A 17,987-nucleotide genomic window follows, 5' to 3' on the forward strand; every position below is an offset into this window, starting at 1 on the left:
ATTCGCATCTCGAACGATTAGCGTGTGTCTTAAGGATGATCCGTCAAACTTGAGAGGAGACAGATCGCACGCGTAGATACCTTTGTGATCCCAAGTATCTCTCTTTCTCATTCTGTACATCTTCGCTCTAAAATTTGTCTTATGTACGAAAGAAAGTATGAGGACTGATTCTCGATCGAATGTTGCAGTCAGTCATCGATTATATTTATTACGATCATTGCAAGTCGTTAACGTTTCGCGATCATCTATACGACCGTAAATACGCACGCGGATTAATTAACGTGGCAAGATAATCCAGCAGAGGAGGAGAGATTTGAAACTTGAATGTTATGTCGATGTATTTTTTTTTTTTGCGATAACGACGTATCTCTATAAATATTAACAATCTCGTTTTACAGACAGCCATACTCGGCGGGCCGGGTAACGATATAAATCGATATAAATCGATCAGTATACACTTGTTAATCATGTAACAGAGCAAACCACGCGCGTACTTACGCATGCATAGCTTGTTTTCGCATTTCGATTCTCGTAGGAAGAGAAACTGGAGAAATAAAGACGGAAGGGAATCGCGAAAGAGCACTTGATGACGGCAACTTCCAATTTCTTCTTTTTTTCCGAGATGCACTCAAACGAGTAATAGCGAAAATTACGATATACATGTGCATATTCATGTACCTTGTTATATTCCATATATGTACATGGATAGATATAAACACAGTGTGCACCTATAGAATTATTTATAGCGGCTTCGATCGAGATAATTACTCCAGTTCTAATGGCGTTTCGAGCTTGTTGGCGAGAGAGAAAAAAGATATATGTGGAGAGAGAAAGGCTTTTTTTTTTTTTTAAGAAAGCGAACGACGATGAATTATTTAACGATACGACATATATGTATGCATCCGCTGTGCGATTAGAAAATTTCTAGCTCCTCTCGGGAGTCTTTGCTGCTTGTGTACTTTGACGGGATAGTGAAAGAGGAGGGAAGGTACGGCGAGGGATCGTCTCGTGTGCGGCGCGAGAGAGGTCCACCGATTGTAAAAGTACTTATTATTAAGTATATAAGCGAGTAACACACATTATTTATTGCGGTTAAAGTGTGGTGAATTCTAGGGAAGTTATGCAATTACATTTCGTCGAGTGCAAGACAAGAGTTAATAATAAAGAGAAAAAAAAGAAAAAAAAGGAATTTGTTTCTCACGATGCGTTAATCGATTAATCGACCGTGAAGAGCGCGACACTCTTATTATTATATAATATTTGAATATATATGAAAAGTGGAATAGACAAATGAAAGAATATTATGTTAATTTATTATGAGAATTCTCTCTTTGAATCTGCGAAAGTCTAATCGAACGTTTAAAATAAATAAAGTGCACAATTCTTATTCGTAATTAACAAGCAAGAGTGAATCGATTTTTTCTCTTTTTTTCTTTCTTTTTTTTTTTTTTTGGTTTCTACTCCGCTTATCTTTTCACGCTCTCGACTTCTCAATTAATCGCTTGTTCATTCACTTTGATTACCCTTTATATCACTCTCACGATAAACGCATAAAAAGTTGACGCTATTTTTTTCCGTTTAATGATTCAGTTCTCACGATCCACGAAAGAGATACACGAGAAATCGCTCTCTTCATCCCGAGCGACGATTATCCAGACATTGTTGTACACGATATAGTAAATTACATATACATAGCAAAATTATAAATATAAATATGGATATAAATGCAAATATAAATATGAACATAAACATAAACATAAATATAAAAATGGACATATAAATATATAAATATAAATATATAAATACAAACACAAAATGCAAATATAAATACGACTATAAATATAAATATAAATACGATTATATAAATATGATTATAAATATACATATACACATACACATAATTACGTCTATATACATATATTATATCCCGTTATAATTAATGCAGTGAAATATTTCTTGTAAAATCAACTCCTTTTTCCGTATATAATACTCTTGTCGAAGTAAACAAAGTATATGAAGTATGTTATACTTCGCTTAATTTAAGAGATATTTTGCAGCATTCATTAAAATAGGTTACTGTGTACGCGTAGGATATCTTGCAAATTGTGTATCTCTGTTTTGTGTCTTCTTGAACAACGGCCGGTTGCTTTGTTAATTACGTGGTTAAAAAAACCTCAAGATTAAAGGATTTTGGTGAATTAGAGGCTTCGAACAGAATGTATATATCTTAATAATATACATAAATCTTGTTGACTAATCAACGTCCGATGAAGCAGATATTTATTTATGGAAGCCTCACGCCAAAATTATTTAACATTACAAATCAAAAAGAGAGACCAAGGTTCCAGAAAGATTTGACTGCATCCAAGAATTCGCAATTTTCAAGGCATCCTATATATGCTTATGTACATGCACGCGACGTTATACAAATTAAATAACGTAGCTTTTAACGTATTTAAGGAATCGATAATCCGATGGTTGAAAAATGCTTAAATATTTCCTCCTCTCGAAGGGATACATAATTATTACGTTGATAATTTCATGATAATCGTTGATTTAGGATAGCGATTGATAAAGTGACCGATGCGAGCGATCGCTCTAATTCGAGATTCAGGTTCGTCTAGCTTCAATTTACATAGCGATAGTTATTTATATAATTACGTTAACACGTTGACTACCACATCACGTTATCGCGATCTCTGTGAGCGAAAGATCACTTGTTTTTTCCCAGGAAAACATCGTGTTCCTTGGATCGCGAATTTCTCCGATTGTTCCAAGCCGATCCGAAAATGTTCTTGTTCCATTTGGAATCAACGTGTTAACGACACAACGTGTGTTGACGATTCGATGATAGTCATCTGCGAGTTCACTTAGCGCGTAGCTTAAGATTTAGTTTGTAATTAGTAAAAAAAAAAAAGAGGAAGATGAGATAGTGTTCCAAGCTAGCATTCAATTCTTATTTGTTATTTATTGAGCAGGCTTCGACGGTAGACAATGTAAAAAATATAATAAAGATGAAACGAGAGAATGCCGAGCGAATTTTCGCCGATATATACCTACGTACATGCGTGTACGTAAGCGCTTCTCCTCCGTCGTAGATCTTCGACGAGATCTATCGATCTAACGCATAAGTTGTGCTTGTAAGCCGCGAGTCGAGTGCATTCGTAAACGACGCAATTGAATCATTTCTATCGCGTAATCCTTAATGCAAACAATTATTTATAATAATTAAGAAATTTTTTTTAAAGACAATATTATATTTTTCATCTCCAAGAAAATTTATTTTCTTCAATTTGTACTTAAGCTAGTATTTGTTAATATTTACTTAAATTCTTACGAGGGAAATAAATATTTTCATTAAAAAATAAATGCATACTATGAATTGAATATAAAATTCATTTATTTATACACATTATGTAAATTGTGTTTATCTGTAAATTTATAAGATTGAGAAATGTTTCAAAAATTGTTATATTTTAATTCATTTGTGTGAATCACTTTCCACGACATAAATGCGTAATGCAACGAATGCACTCATCTCCAATGCTGTTTTATACGCGAGAATGATTTCGCATTAGTGGCCACGCGAAGATGCGATTTGTCGATCCTCGCCACGTTAAATTGTTTTTAAGCTGCGAATGAGAGATGGAGAGAAAATGTGTGCATGTGGGCGTATGTATGCATGTGAGAGAGAGAAAGAGAGAGAGAAGCTCCTGTACGTCATTCGACGATGTCACCGCTGACAAAACCAGACGTCCGATTGTTTCGGGCAATTATGATATTATATATACATATATATATATATATATATATACATTGATGAACTCTTGTAATTACACACACGACTAGAGAACGATTCTAACTATTATCTTGTAAGAATTACTTATTTAGGACCTCTGTACAAACTATAACAGGTCCGTTAAAGGAAAACAAAAACAAATACTACTGTGTATAAGAGAACAGAATATTTATAAGAAACTAAAAAAAGATATCTTTCACTACTTTCAGCACTACTTTCAACATAATCATTGTAATAGCCACTCTCTTTAAAGATCGTAAAAAAAAAGAAAGAAAAAAAACCAAACAACAAATTTCGTTATCACAGCTCGAGCTTCGTGCGAATTTTTCCGCCTCCTCCCCCCTCGCCCATTATATAACAAACTGACTTCATGGAGGATATTTATACTGTAAGGATATCCTACCGTAACATAAAAAAAAAGAAATGCTATTGAAATAATCGCGTAAGAAGTTATTTTTCTCAATGTTAACTCTTGTGGACGACAAAGTGTTACTTTCTGTATATTTGCCGAGCAAAATCATTTTCATCGCACGCGTGTCATGTATCGACTTTGATAATCGCGCATTCAATTATCTGTCTGTCGAGATTGAATCCAAGTGAGCGGACGATGGATAATGATCGATGATCTGCTCGCGACGCATAAATTACTGATGCGCGTCATGCGTGATGTTTTCATACATAAAAAAATAATAAAAAAAAAGATAAGGAAGGACGCCATACAAAGTCGGCAAATGAGCGCTGCTAAAACTTCGGAGTCCAAAATTCTCGAGGTTTTAAGGAATTTTTATGTACTTACCCCGAATTAGATAACGGGACAATGATTGAATTAAAAATAATAGTACATAGTTGAAACCTATATACATGATTCTATCGTTATTTCATTCATGTATTGCTCTACCATCACACGTACAGGGTATTGCATCTACATACAGCTCAGTATGACGGGTTGCCCATACTAGCAGGCGCGCAAGATCGTTCACAATTGCATAGCTTTGGCGGCACAATCAGTAGCAAATTTTTTCAATAAAATTCGTAGCATAACAAATTGGGATACAATTATCAATTTGCTACTGATTGTGCCGCCAAAGCTATGCAATTGTGAACGATCTTGCGCGCCTGCTAGTATGGGCAACCCGTCATACTGAGCTGTATGTAGATGCAACACCCGTACACGTGTGTGTGCGCGCGCGCGCGCGCTTCTCTTGACACTTTATACAAGAATTTTTTTTTAAAGATTGCAGAGATTAAACTGAGAATTTACGGTAAAAACAAGAAAGTATTGCAATAATTTGATATTAAAAAACACGTATAATAGTTTTAATTATTGTTGCTGTTTCACAAACTCTTGTACAGAAGAAAGAATTGGCGGAAGAACTCTGCGAAAGAATTTGAGAAATGTTGCGCCGCGCGCGCACAACGTTTGTCATAATTAAAAATAGTAAAAAATATATTGTAAAAGTTGGAAAATTTAATTGGGAATTTTTAAAAATATATTCTACCTTTTTTTAGAATATAATAATAAACATCGTACGGTATTATCTCAGAAAGGATTTTGTTCGGCCAAGCTTATCTTCTCTCCTTCAAATTTTTCTTAAAAACTTTCTTTAACTTGAGATTGATGTCTTTTCACCTGTGAAGTCGAAAATTTGGAGTGAAAAATTTTGCATTACAATTGAATCCTTATATTGTTTACTCTTGTTTGCGTCCCCATCGCATTTAGCATGTAGAGAGAAAGATTACTTTCTGATTCTAGAGATTTTTTGCAACTTTTTAAAATAGATTTTTTATTGTACGTGTTGTCTCTAATTTTTCATTCATATGAAAGAAAAGTAAAAAGCCACTTAAGTAGCAAATGCTAGATTTGGAAATATTAAAAACTGTTGAGAATAGCTTTCGTAAGATAAGCATTTTTCTCCTGCATAACATTTTTATTTTTTTACTATTAAAAATTAATGAAATGAAATATGTATATTGCATATTTTACATTCTATTAAGACATTGAATATATATACTTCACTTGTAATTATATTAATAAATTAAAATTACTCAGGAAAAAGAATGAATCGAAGTCAACATTTTGTGTTTGAAATAACGATATAAAATGATATCAAAGTGCAATCGGAATGAAGATTATTTCGTTCAAAAACGGTAGGTAAATAATAAACTAAATTTATTATTAAATTTTATTACTAAATTTATGATTAAATTTGGAAGATATGCAAGTATATATATTTTTATATATTTTATATATATTTTATATATATTTTATATATATATATATATATATATATATATATATATATATTATTCATTTATACTTTTACTGAAACATAATATTATTTTCTTCTCAAATTATTCTAAGATAAATTATTCTAAAATAAATTACAGATGCAATTAAACATTTTGTTAATAATTAACTTGAAAAGATATCTTTTTAAATAATATCTGAAAAAGAAAATTTACTATGATATCAACAAAATTTAATTATAAATTTATATGTATATTTATAATTTTAGAAATATGAGGTCTTTTATCTTTCTATTATATGAAAGCTCTCAAATTTTTTAAAGAAATCATCTCTACATCATTTTTGATAATCTTCATTATCTTTTCTTATTTATTACTTTTTCTAGTTAATAAAGTACTCTCTAATAGATTTAATTCTAAAGAAGTAATTCTAAAGATTATGCGTATGAGAGTGAGGAAGAAATAGTTTCATGATAATATAAGTGAGATCTCTCTCTCTCTCTCTCTCTCTCTCTCTCTTTCTTTATCGATAAGCTTTAAATACAAATAACGGCATTCAATTTAGTTCTTTTAGCATTTAGCAAATGGTCTCTCCAAAGGATAAGCCTTCTGTGAACATGTATAAACATCTCAATGAACGATCAGGCAACGAGAACGGGAGCTGAGTGATAAAAAATTAAAATCGCCAAGAATTGATATAAAAAACATATCTGATTTATCGATTTGTTGACAAACTTGCAACCGAAATAAATTTCATTAAAAAAAATCCAATCATATAAATCGCCAAATTATAATTTGATAATTTATATAATAATATCGCACAATATCTCAAATGTTTTTACTCAATACTGTCGCACGATAGTTACCGCAAGAATTAACAGGAAACAAGATATTTTCCAAGATATAAAGAAGAATATAACAAATATGCACGATCCATAGAAATTCCAGAACCTATTAAAAGTATTGATACATATACGGATGTGATAAGCTACATTTAATATTGATGCAAGATATTTCTGTATTTTATTCTTTTACTCTGCTACATTCTCTGTAACTCAGGTACATTTATTGAATTCAATAGCGCGATTGACTGTCAAAAGGTGATAGCAGACCCTCGTGAAAGTTTAATAATTACTTTATAGTCGCATTGTACTTGGATACTGTTTTGATAATTTTATATATATATATGCAATATATGGCTTTGAAAAACCTAAATATATCTATGAGAATAAACAATTGCTACTTAATAAACAATAGATATTCGATATATTATAAATATATATATAAATAATCAAAATGCTCGCGATTAGAAACGTTAACATATAATATCGATCAACCTAAGCTAATAAATATTTGGATATTAATATAAATATGAATAATCAAATCAAGCAGTATCTCAAACACTTTTATATCGCCTGCTGAAATAACAATAATTTTAATCAATAAATCAGAATATAATTATCTCAAAAATAATAAAGTAAAAACGTTATTTTATGAAAAAAAACATTTATAAAATTCTACGTTACATAATATATAATGTGGGTAAAGAGGTAAGGATTATTTTTCTCTTGGCAGAGTATGTCATCGCAAATCGATTTAACTTTCGAGCTGCAACGCGGGTTGATAGGTGTGAGTGTCCACAGTGTCAGCGGCGTCGACCACGAATTTTTGCAATAAAACGTAAAGTCCACCACCGAGCAGTAACATGCCGAACCCTGTCAAAACAATTATGGCCCAAGCTGGTATAGCTGTACCTCCTAAAAAACATGATTAAACGAATGTTTAGATCTTGGTTCTCGTGCCACTTGAGACACTTTGCTCCATTATCGACTTACTGTAATAACGTCTGGTTATTGTCTTACGACCCCTCAAAATTTTGCGTCTCGCTTCGACTTCTTCCAAGAATATCCCCATCAGAACTGTTTGATATTGTTCAAGAAGTGAAAGAAAGATTTGCAATTCATTTTCTTTAATGGAATCTATTGTAACTTACAACCTACATACTACAACTGTCACACACGTGCAACGATAGAATTTATTAATGAATGTATGTGAAGACAATAATTGAATAATATTGTTTGAAAATAATTATTGTTCAACCATATAATAAATATTACCATTACACTCTTTCGATAAAACGACTAATCTTCATCAATCAATGACAGTTTAAGATGCAATGAGAAACGTAAAAAGATGAAACATCCTTTATTACCGATTAAAAATGATTTATCGTCATATTTCTTTTATATTAAGATTATGTCTTTTTTTTACTTACGTAAACCGATAGTTAGGTAGCACACAAGCTTTTTCGAATACATTTCTCTGGGAAAGAATATCGATACACGTTGAAAAAAAGAAAGAATACCAAGTCGCTCTCGCAATTAACTATACTGCAGTGTCTACGTAATGCGTACTGAATCACACCTTTGATAAGAGATATGGATAAATGAGTGTATGAGTACAGCTTATCTATTTCGAGATAACAAGATACATTTTTGTTCGTTAACACGATTTCTCACGATGCTAATGTTGCTCGAATATAGAACAATATCGACTAGGGATTACGAATGTTTAATTGTCATTGCCTAATTAATACATTGGAATAAAACTTGCAAATAATTCTTTTATGATGCTTATGTACATAATTGTTATACATGTATGACACACAAAATAAATAAATGTCTCTGAAGTAGCAGGATTAAGGATGTTCATAAAGGTGTAATGTTGATAAAAGATACGAGACATTTTTCATGTCCGTTGATCCTATAATGAGTTTTTATTAACCCGAATTAAGGGAACTGAATTACATATGTAGTAAACTATTACTGCAGTTTTGTTTTGATTGATACTAATATAATACAATGGATAGAAAAGGCAAGTGAGAGAGAATAATCTCAACGAATGCCTTCAAATAAAACTTTACAGATATCAAAAGATAATTTGACGCCGAGAAAAATAAAAATCTTAAATAATAAAAAATATAACAAAAAATCTTAAAGATAATTCTCTACGAAGGAGCTTAAGAAGAAACTGAGCGAATCATCTGCGTCAAAAAATTAGTAAATTTAATACATTTTGAGATTTATATGTGAATTTGATATTGCGTAAAGTAGCTTTTTAAAGAAGCTTTTTTTTATTCTTTTAAAGAGAATGAAAATTTTTATTTTCGTAAATTTTGGTGTACACTCGTTATAAATAGTTAATTTGATATAAGATAATATACATTTAAATTTTTGAGATTATATACACATTTTTACTTTAATACAAATTAATCATTAATTTTACATGTTAAAAGTGCTTTGCGCAATTATCAAGTCAAATTTATAAATTTCGAAATGTATTAGATTTGTTAACTTTTGATGTAGCTGATTCGTCCAGTTCCTTCTTAAGAGACAATGAATGAAAAAATAAAGACAGAAAAAACAGTCTCTCAAATGAATTAAAAATAAAAATTATAAATAAAAAGTTAAATAAAAAATCTGCTCTACATAACTTGACGTTAGACTAGAAAATGTGCTTTTTTTCTTTTTTTTACGCTCATGTTTCACGCTCGTCATTATTTGCAAATCGTACATTCAGGTGGTTCCTTTGCGCATTTCTTTTTTCTATTTTTCTTCCTCAAAAAGAGCAATGCGTGAAATAAATTTTCAAATACGTTACTCACAAATATAATTGTTAATCAATGTAAATATAGCTGGCACATATACAAGGCATCCCAAACATTTCGGCGGCTTTACAGTGCGCCTATTTCCTCCGCCTTCATTAGCTATTTACGCTTCCTAAAGATCGCATACTCTTCTCGAAAACATCTCCATATCTTTTCTCGTAACTTGTTAGCACCGTAAATTTTTTTCAGAATCTCCTTATCCTTTACTAAACGAGAGAAAAAAATCAATTGACGTACAGAAAATACGAGCACTTTGTAGCTAGTCGATTGTACGATAATGATTTTGATATACACATTTGTTCCATGTCTGAAGGAATGCGAGGAAACAAAAAGAAAAATAACTACTGATGAATATTTAAATATCACTCTACAGCATCTTGTATCTCCACAACATTTCATTATTAAATTGATCTGAAAACCTTTTTTATGTCTTATTCTTCTTTTTATTCTGTTATCTCCCTACATGCGCATATTTTCCGCGTATAAACGTAAACAGAAAACAACTTCCTGATTCTAGATACCTTACGCAGGAATTGTTACACGAAATAAATGAATAATACTGTATACACACCATTTCATCGTGTATTTTAATTATTAACCAACTAAATAATAATAGTAATAATAGTATTTGAATAAATTAGTATTCAAATCAGTCCTCTTTCAGAATGTGTATTTCAAAAAATTATAGGAATGAAATAGGAAGAGTTATCTTCAACGAAAGACCGTAAGGATAATGCATTTCTTTCTAAATTTCTATGCTTTACAAGCTATGTGCTAAGGAAATCCATATACACTGGACATAATCATCGTAAAGATTTCATCTAGATATGGATTTGTTTTTATTTTTCCTAAGCTATTTTCCCTCTACACATTTGCGATTAAAGTCACTCTTTATAGTTTCGCTTGAGAATATTCGTAGTGCAATGTTGAGCCGTTATAAGAAAGATCGAGTAGCTCGAGAATAATGCCAATTATTATCTTTCAAGCAAGCGAATCTCGAGCCTGACAGCGCTTAAGCTTTATTTAGCTTTATTTTCGATCAACTGCCGGAATAAAATTTCTTCGGACAATTCGTGTGAAAGTCCACTGATTGTGAGATTCTTCGAGAAAGCGATTGATTACGAGTGATTACCCTTCTTATAAAGGTTCAACATTTACCTGGATGGAATAATTCCAAGATAAACATATTTCGATGGGAATAACCGATTTACAATTTCGACAATAATCACACATTATTGAAAGTGCAATCATGAAAATGTGCTACGCAGAATTAATACGCTATTATTATCCTTTAAGATTCTATTGCAACGTTTTTCCTCGTTAGTTCGGCGTATTGTTACTGGTCTTTATCACTCGCCATATTTTCTTCTGCATATTTGTTTTACAGAATGGCAAATTCTGCTTATCTCTGCTTGCGCTATATTATATATATATATATATATATATATATATATATATATATATATATAATTTCACTCATCAGAGATTTTTCAGCTAACTTCTTATATTTGTCACAGGCAACGTAATATCTTTATACTTAAAAGTATATGGAACTAAATGCAAGAGGAGCTTTAGATAGGTCTTGTTTTTTTCTTTTTACTTCGATGTCGAATTAACGCGATAATTTTACAATTTATCTTGATAATATACGAAGTTTTTGTGTACGTGTATCCCTATGTGTATGTGTATATGTGTGAGCTGTAAAATTGCATTCTTTTATTCGTGCAATTATAATCGCGTTTTTACGCTTTCTCTATTCCTCTCTCTCTTTCTCTCTCTCTCTCTCTTTTCTCTCTATTTGTAATTACTCTTAGAACAATTATCTTTAGCAACACCTGCCACAATATTTCTATTAAAAATTATCGCGTCGTTATTAAATATTATCGATAGGTATATCGCATGTATATGTTGCGTGTCAGCGTATGTTTGTGTAATTTGAAATTCCGTATACGATAAATTACTGATATATATATATATATATATATATATATATATATATATATATATTAAAATATATATATATATATTACCGAACAGTCGTATAATAATTTAAACGGACTAAGCGTTTCAATTTATGCTTACTTTTACCTTGTGGCTAGCTGGTGTTTTGGCTCAAAAGACTTTTTTTCGTCTCGCTCGGTACCGTTGCAAAGGTATTCGTTGCGGAAGATGACGTCACTTCCTTAATGGATTGATTGCCATTTAATGTCAGTTTTTTGTTACTTTCCTGTAGTGTATTGCTCATGCTGCTACTGCTCTGATTACATTCTGCTACCTTACTGTTAATCGATTTAGATATTTCTTGGCACTGATTTGCAGTATTATTCCTCAACTCCATAATGTTTTCATTGTTTTGCCATTCTCTCGGCCTTTGTATTATATTCTCTTTAACGAGTACTTCTTTAAACGTTGCCAAAGTCTTGCCGAGGGTTATGCAGAAACCGCGCGATGCCGGGATGAGCGGGAATTCAGGCAATACTTTCTCGTCTGTGACAAGAGAGAGCAAGAATTTATTATGTCCAATATAAAAAGCATTATAAAAAAAGATATGCATTATAAAAAAAGATATTGCTTTACATACCAATATCAGCGATCTCTTTGAATGTAGTGGGAGTGACAGGAGATAACGGATGTTGATTATTATGCTGCTCGGATATCTCCATCCACAATTCCAGTCTCTGCAGCAGTTTCTCGGCATGTTTCTTGAAATGAGCGATAATAATATCCTTGAATACAGGTGGTGGATGCAACAGCAACTTTGTTTGCGCTTGTACCAGCTTCAACACCACCATTTCGTTATACATTCTTGAGTTTTCGCGTCCTTGCTGCGAGCCTTTCTGCTTCTCGAAGCCAGCTTCGTTAAAGTACGGCTCACTCACAAGAATCAGACCCTGTATCGAAACAATCACTTGCAATAGGGTCGACGAGCTTGTCCATACTTCTGTACCACGACCAGACCAGGTCCCCAGCAAGCTCACGCACACCTTCCCGTCTTCATAGAGATTAGGATTCAACCGATCGCTGCAATAGGAAATGTAATGACAAAGAGGCGGCGCGACCGGATAGTCAGCCGATAATTGGAAGTCAAAGAGGAAAAGGCCGTCTTCGTAGGGCGTTTTCTCGGGACCACGGAACATTACGGAATACAGATCTATACGATCCTCGAATCCCTTTACCCATACACCCGGTGGAAGTGAGCTCTTCAGCAACTTCAATTCCTTGGAGACAGTTCTGAAGAAGTTGCTTGGATCAGTAGGCTGAAACATGGTCAGCTTGAATTTGTGACTGTCGGGCGCGGTCTCCTCTATAGAGAAGCCTTCGCCCTCGGTATAAACCGGCGGTGGAATTTCGACGGAACATTCAGATGGATCCATCATCGTTTCCACGCGTTCCTCCTCCTCCTCTCCCTTTTGCTTTTTCCGTGGAGAAGTTTTTTCCGCGTCCGATAATGACATTTTGGCCAAACCGAATCTTCTAGACACTTCGGCGTGCGCCAACACAAGCTGCGCTTTTATTAGATTACACAGCTTCACGCACACATGTGACGTTCCAATGTTCTGAGAAGTCACAAGACTCGTCGGCACTCTTTTCACTTTATTTGTTTCTGCTTTATCGGGCAAATTTGCGCCATTCAATGTGGACGAGCATTCTGGTGTATTATTAACGTCTTCGCTCATGAGAAATTCTCCACTGGACTCGCTCGAACCCGATTCTTTTTTCGAGTTCTCCGCCGAATACAATCCAGAATCCTCAGGATTGGGATTGGGACGTATGAATAATTGATTAATCGGTTCCTCGTCGCCTTGCTTTTTGGTATTATTCTCGATACTAATAGTATTGTCAATTTCTGATCTATTAATAATTGTAGCAACCTGCTTCTCCGGCACATTAATTACACACTGATCATCGCTGCTTCTCGAATTCTTTAAATTATCTTTTTCCAAAGATTCTTCCGGACATTCGGATTTAGGTGTGAAAAGTCTCGTCACTTGATCGGCCATACGTTGCGCGACATTCGCTCTACCGCGTTCTCTCACCCGCTCGAGGAGCCCTTGGAAGTGACATTCGTGAAAAAACGAAGTGCCCATTAATTTATCCATATAACGACAATCTTTGTAGACTTCTAAAAGTTTTCTCATCACTTCTGTTGTCTGCAATGATGGATTCTGTGTAAAGATCTCTTCCAATCTTGACATTGCGATCCTGGCCTTTTCGATGTGCGCCGCTAACTTTGGTTTTATGTTCTCCAATTCTGTCTGTTCGGTGCCATCATTATCGGCGATGAAACAATCCTCCAATTCTGTCTCCCATGACGAATCAGATGATACATCATCCCACAATTCTCCTTCGTCACTGTCGTATTCTCCAACCTTGTACAGGTCTTGTGGCCAGCACATGCTAATATGACCATCGACCCACCATACTTTCACTCGTCCCTCTGGATAATTGTCCAACACTTGACCGGCGGTGCATCCAGCGTCCTCACCCTCAAAATTCGCTATTCGGATTACCAGGGTTCCCGGTCTGTATTGGAAATCTGGATGATCCTTTAAATCATAAACGCTCACTTCGCGCTCCTCCAGGAAGATTGGCCTGAATAAAAAGATAATCAAACAATTAAAAGTTTACTATTTTTTTGACTTATTTATAATTATTTTAAATTACAAAACATTCAAAGTTCTCTAAAAATTAAAAAATGGAAGGTTTTGAAATAACACGAGAAAAGGAATTTTCATGGAAAGGAATTTTCTTCCTTTATACAATACTCACTCTGGACTTTGACTAGAAGTATATGTTCGGAACCATTTTATCTTGGCAGTACGACCTTGATGATCAACACTTTGTACAACACCATACATTCTAGATTCCTCCTTTTGGTCTACAACAAAGTCACCTGGGAAAAATTCCTTATCATCCAAGTGATGAATTGGATACAATTGTGTTGATGGTATGCCTAAAGAAATATAGCATTAATACCATATATGCATGCTACAAAACTTAAGATATCATAAACAAATCATATCAATGAGACAATTTATTATTACATATTTCGATTAAATATAACTCTTATGACTAAATATCAATCATAATATTTAATATTCAATACCAAATTCTACTGAACCATCTTGCCACACCACATTAGCTTTTGTATTAGTGGACAACGTTTCTACAACTATCTTTGTCCCGGGAATTAATGGAACAGGCGGTACTTTCTTTTTCGCTTTTCGCAACTTCTTTTTCTTCAGCACTTTTGTCATCAATGCAGGACCCTTCTTTTTCTTTCCCATTGACGACATGCTGGAGCAGCCACTAGAAACCTAAGGGGCGCGATCATTTCTTCAATCTTAGATCTCATTTTCTTAGAGATGAAAAAAAAAAAACAAATGATTACCGAAGCAGTATCGCTTTGCGAACCCGTCGTATCTTCGGTATCCCACTCATCCGAACTTTCGGCGTGCTGATTTTGAGGCGGTGGCATCAAAGTATTATTACTTGTGACATCCTGAACGCCATTACTTTGACTGCTCTCTTCTACCGATCGTTGATTGATTTTATCCTTTCTCTGCTCCTTCTTCTTATCTTCCAGTAGCTTCGTCACTGTAATATTTGGACGCGTCTTCTTCGGACTCTGCTTAGGAACTTGATAAATATCCCTTTGTTGTTTCCGCCATTGTTCGCGGGTAATAACATTTTCATTTCCCTTAATGATGTAAAAATTGCGATCGCCGACTTGTACTGTCGAAGGCTCGAACACATTTAACAGTTTCAATTTTTTCAGATCTTCACCTTCAACCACAAATTTTGGTTGTGCCTGATCGGACCAGGCACCGTCCTTTGAATATGCTCGACACTGCCAATGAACACCTACCCAATCAGTTTCTACTTTCTCCACAATCACTTTTGTTATCTTTTGTGGTTTTAATTTTCTCTTTGCCTTCATCTCCTTTGTACACTGAATCCACTGTGCATCCTCGAGACAGTGAACAGGACCCCATAGACTCTGACCAGGATAGAATTCAGTAGAGTGTGGAAAATCATTGTCCTAAAAAATATTTAATATTCATATCTGCAAAACATATACAAAAAATAATAAATCATTAAATCTTACATTATCTCGCGTCTCTTCCAATTGTCCCAGCACACAGGAATCCATCTCGTTTATGACACAGTGTGATCCGTCTGGTGTTACCAACCATAACTTAAAGTGCGTCATTCTAATACCACCAACCCAAGAATCCATGCAGACTGCCATATCTGTTGCAAATTCCTACAAATGACAACTGTTTGTTTCAGTGTACTAATATGCCAGCTATATCTCTGCTACCAAAAGATTATTCATATCCATGTACCTGCAATGGGATTAGATCTTCGCTCTTGATATCCGTAAGTACCTGCTTGGTACCAATGACCTGTACACACGCAGTCAGTTCTATGTCTCTGCAGTAGCCTCTTTGCGTATCCTTTCCCTTGATCATCCTACGTACTACATCTCCAGGCATGAGGGTCCTATCAGCCAGATGAACCTGAAAACGATACACCATCGAAACATCTCATTGGCGCATATTGGCGTACAAAACATGATTAATATTAGACTCTAATGCAATTCAATGCCGCATGCGTTATTGCAGCGAAAGATGTCGTAAGGCAAATAGTACGAAAGGCGTGAGATGCGGGAATCGATTAATCTTTCCACGCGGAATCGACACGCAAATAATTGATCGTAGTACCTTCTTACAGTTGACCAACTCCTCGACGCCGGACGGATGCCAAATCATGCGTATCTCGCCCTTCTTGCGCTTCGGCAGGCTCTCCTCGCTGTCGGAGCTCTCCTCGGACATGTCCTGATCGTCATTCTCCATGACGATGCCGAAGACGACGTTGCCCCGTTTGTCCACGCGATAGACGACATCCTCGTAGAAATACTGATTCTCCGGCGCAACGTTCGCCGCGGCAGCCATCTTTCCTGCCCCTGCCTGTACAACCTCGCCTGTACTGCCCCCAGCCTACCTCTCCCTCGGTGACTGGACCACGATGGACTGTGGACGGGTCCGCCTGCTCTGCTGCTGCTGCTACTACTCGAGGTAGCCGAGCATACCCGACAATCCGATAGAATCGAACGATGCCGAGCACCGCCGGGCCGAGCCGACGACGTTGACAGCAGACTGGATGGAGTACGGAGTTTCGAATCAAGACTGCGCTTGCGCGTCCGAGACTCTAAAGTCACTAGATTAACAAAGTACCGCAATTTTGATCTCAATAAGACAGCACTGCGCGCGCATACAAAAGAAATTTCAAATCGCTTCTAGCATAATCTTCACGCGATCGACTTTATTTGAATTGCACCGAATGAATTGCATCGAATTATGATGCGGCGCCGATTTGTCCGAATGTAATTCGGGACATCGCGATGCTATAAGCGTGCATATAAGCGTCGAATGAGCACGAATTGTGCACGCAAATATGATAAATCAAATCTATGCACCGGCTGTTCCACAGGCCGCTCCACTCGCTCGCCTCGGGACGTCCCATTCCGATCTTGATGCACACAAACTCACACGATATCATCAACGCGAACGCGCGACACTTTATTCGGCATTCCCAATACTCGCTCACATCCGATAATCATCATCAAGGGCGCGAATAACGCGACGCAACTTCGCTCCATCTTCGCGATGACGCCATCACTGAATATCGTCAAAAATCGCTGTCGCGCGTTTCCATCGACACACTATAAAAGTCGCGCGATCATCCTTGGACACTTTCGACGCTCGTTCACTCGCGATATTCGTTTAAAAACGGTTAAAAGACGCGAAAAATGCGGACGTACGACGATCCGTGTAACTGCGTATGACTCCGAGTCACGTATGACGCCGATGACGTAGCAATGACGCGTATGACGTAGCAGTCACGCGCCAACATGGCGGCCGAACCACTGCGCATTCGTTTCTGCGCATGGCCATTCCTGCGCGCAACTTTGATTACTGAATATTGTCTACGACTTTAATTAATAGCACATGATGATAAATATATAAAGATGGAATCAGTTAATCATATTGGTCATATATGTAGACTTGCCTGAAGAAAGAGAGTTGTTCTCGATGTTCACTTTTAAAGGAATAAAGAGAATTATATATAAATGTAAATAAATTGTCCAAAGAGAGAAAAAATTGAGGGATATTTTTAGTTTTTTTAGTAAAGGTTGGAAATGTCTATTCATGATAGAAATGCAAAGAAAGAAAATTATTATGTTTAAAATAATAATTTCATATGAAA

The 17,987-nt window shown here is 35.1% G+C and overlaps 2 protein-coding genes across 2 annotated transcripts; both read right to left on the reverse strand.

Annotated features, from left to right (window-relative positions):
* Positions 1-7,432: 7,432 nt before the first annotated feature.
* Positions 7,433-8,677, reverse strand: LOC105249029. The gene is made up of 4 exons (XM_011254161.3): positions 8,322-8,677; positions 7,882-7,965; positions 7,573-7,803; positions 7,433-7,464 (listed from the first exon to the last, which is right to left on the reverse strand). The coding sequence occupies exons 1-3, from the start codon at positions 8,362-8,364 to the stop codon at positions 7,643-7,645; spliced, it is 288 nt and encodes a 95-aa protein (XP_011252463.1). The 5' UTR covers positions 8,365-8,677; the 3' UTR covers positions 7,433-7,464; positions 7,573-7,642.
* Positions 8,678-11,745: 3,068 nt separating this feature from the next.
* Positions 11,746-17,011, reverse strand: LOC105249030 ((E3-independent) E2 ubiquitin-conjugating enzyme UBE2O). The gene is made up of 8 exons (XM_011254162.3): positions 16,442-17,011; positions 16,064-16,237; positions 15,823-15,981; positions 15,106-15,756; positions 14,821-15,031; positions 14,484-14,667; positions 12,295-14,306; positions 11,746-12,200 (listed from the first exon to the last, which is right to left on the reverse strand). The coding sequence occupies exons 1-8, from the start codon at positions 16,670-16,672 to the stop codon at positions 11,809-11,811; spliced, it is 4,014 nt and encodes a 1,337-aa protein (XP_011252464.1). The 5' UTR covers positions 16,673-17,011; the 3' UTR covers positions 11,746-11,808.
* Between the last annotated feature and the right edge of the window lie 976 nt (positions 17,012-17,987).

The sequence above is a fragment of the Camponotus floridanus genome, unplaced genomic scaffold (assembly GCF_003227725.1).
Source record: "Camponotus floridanus strain SB8 unplaced genomic scaffold, Cflo_v7.5 scaffold160, whole genome shotgun sequence".
NCBI lineage: Eukaryota > Metazoa > Arthropoda > Insecta > Hymenoptera > Formicidae > Camponotus > Camponotus floridanus.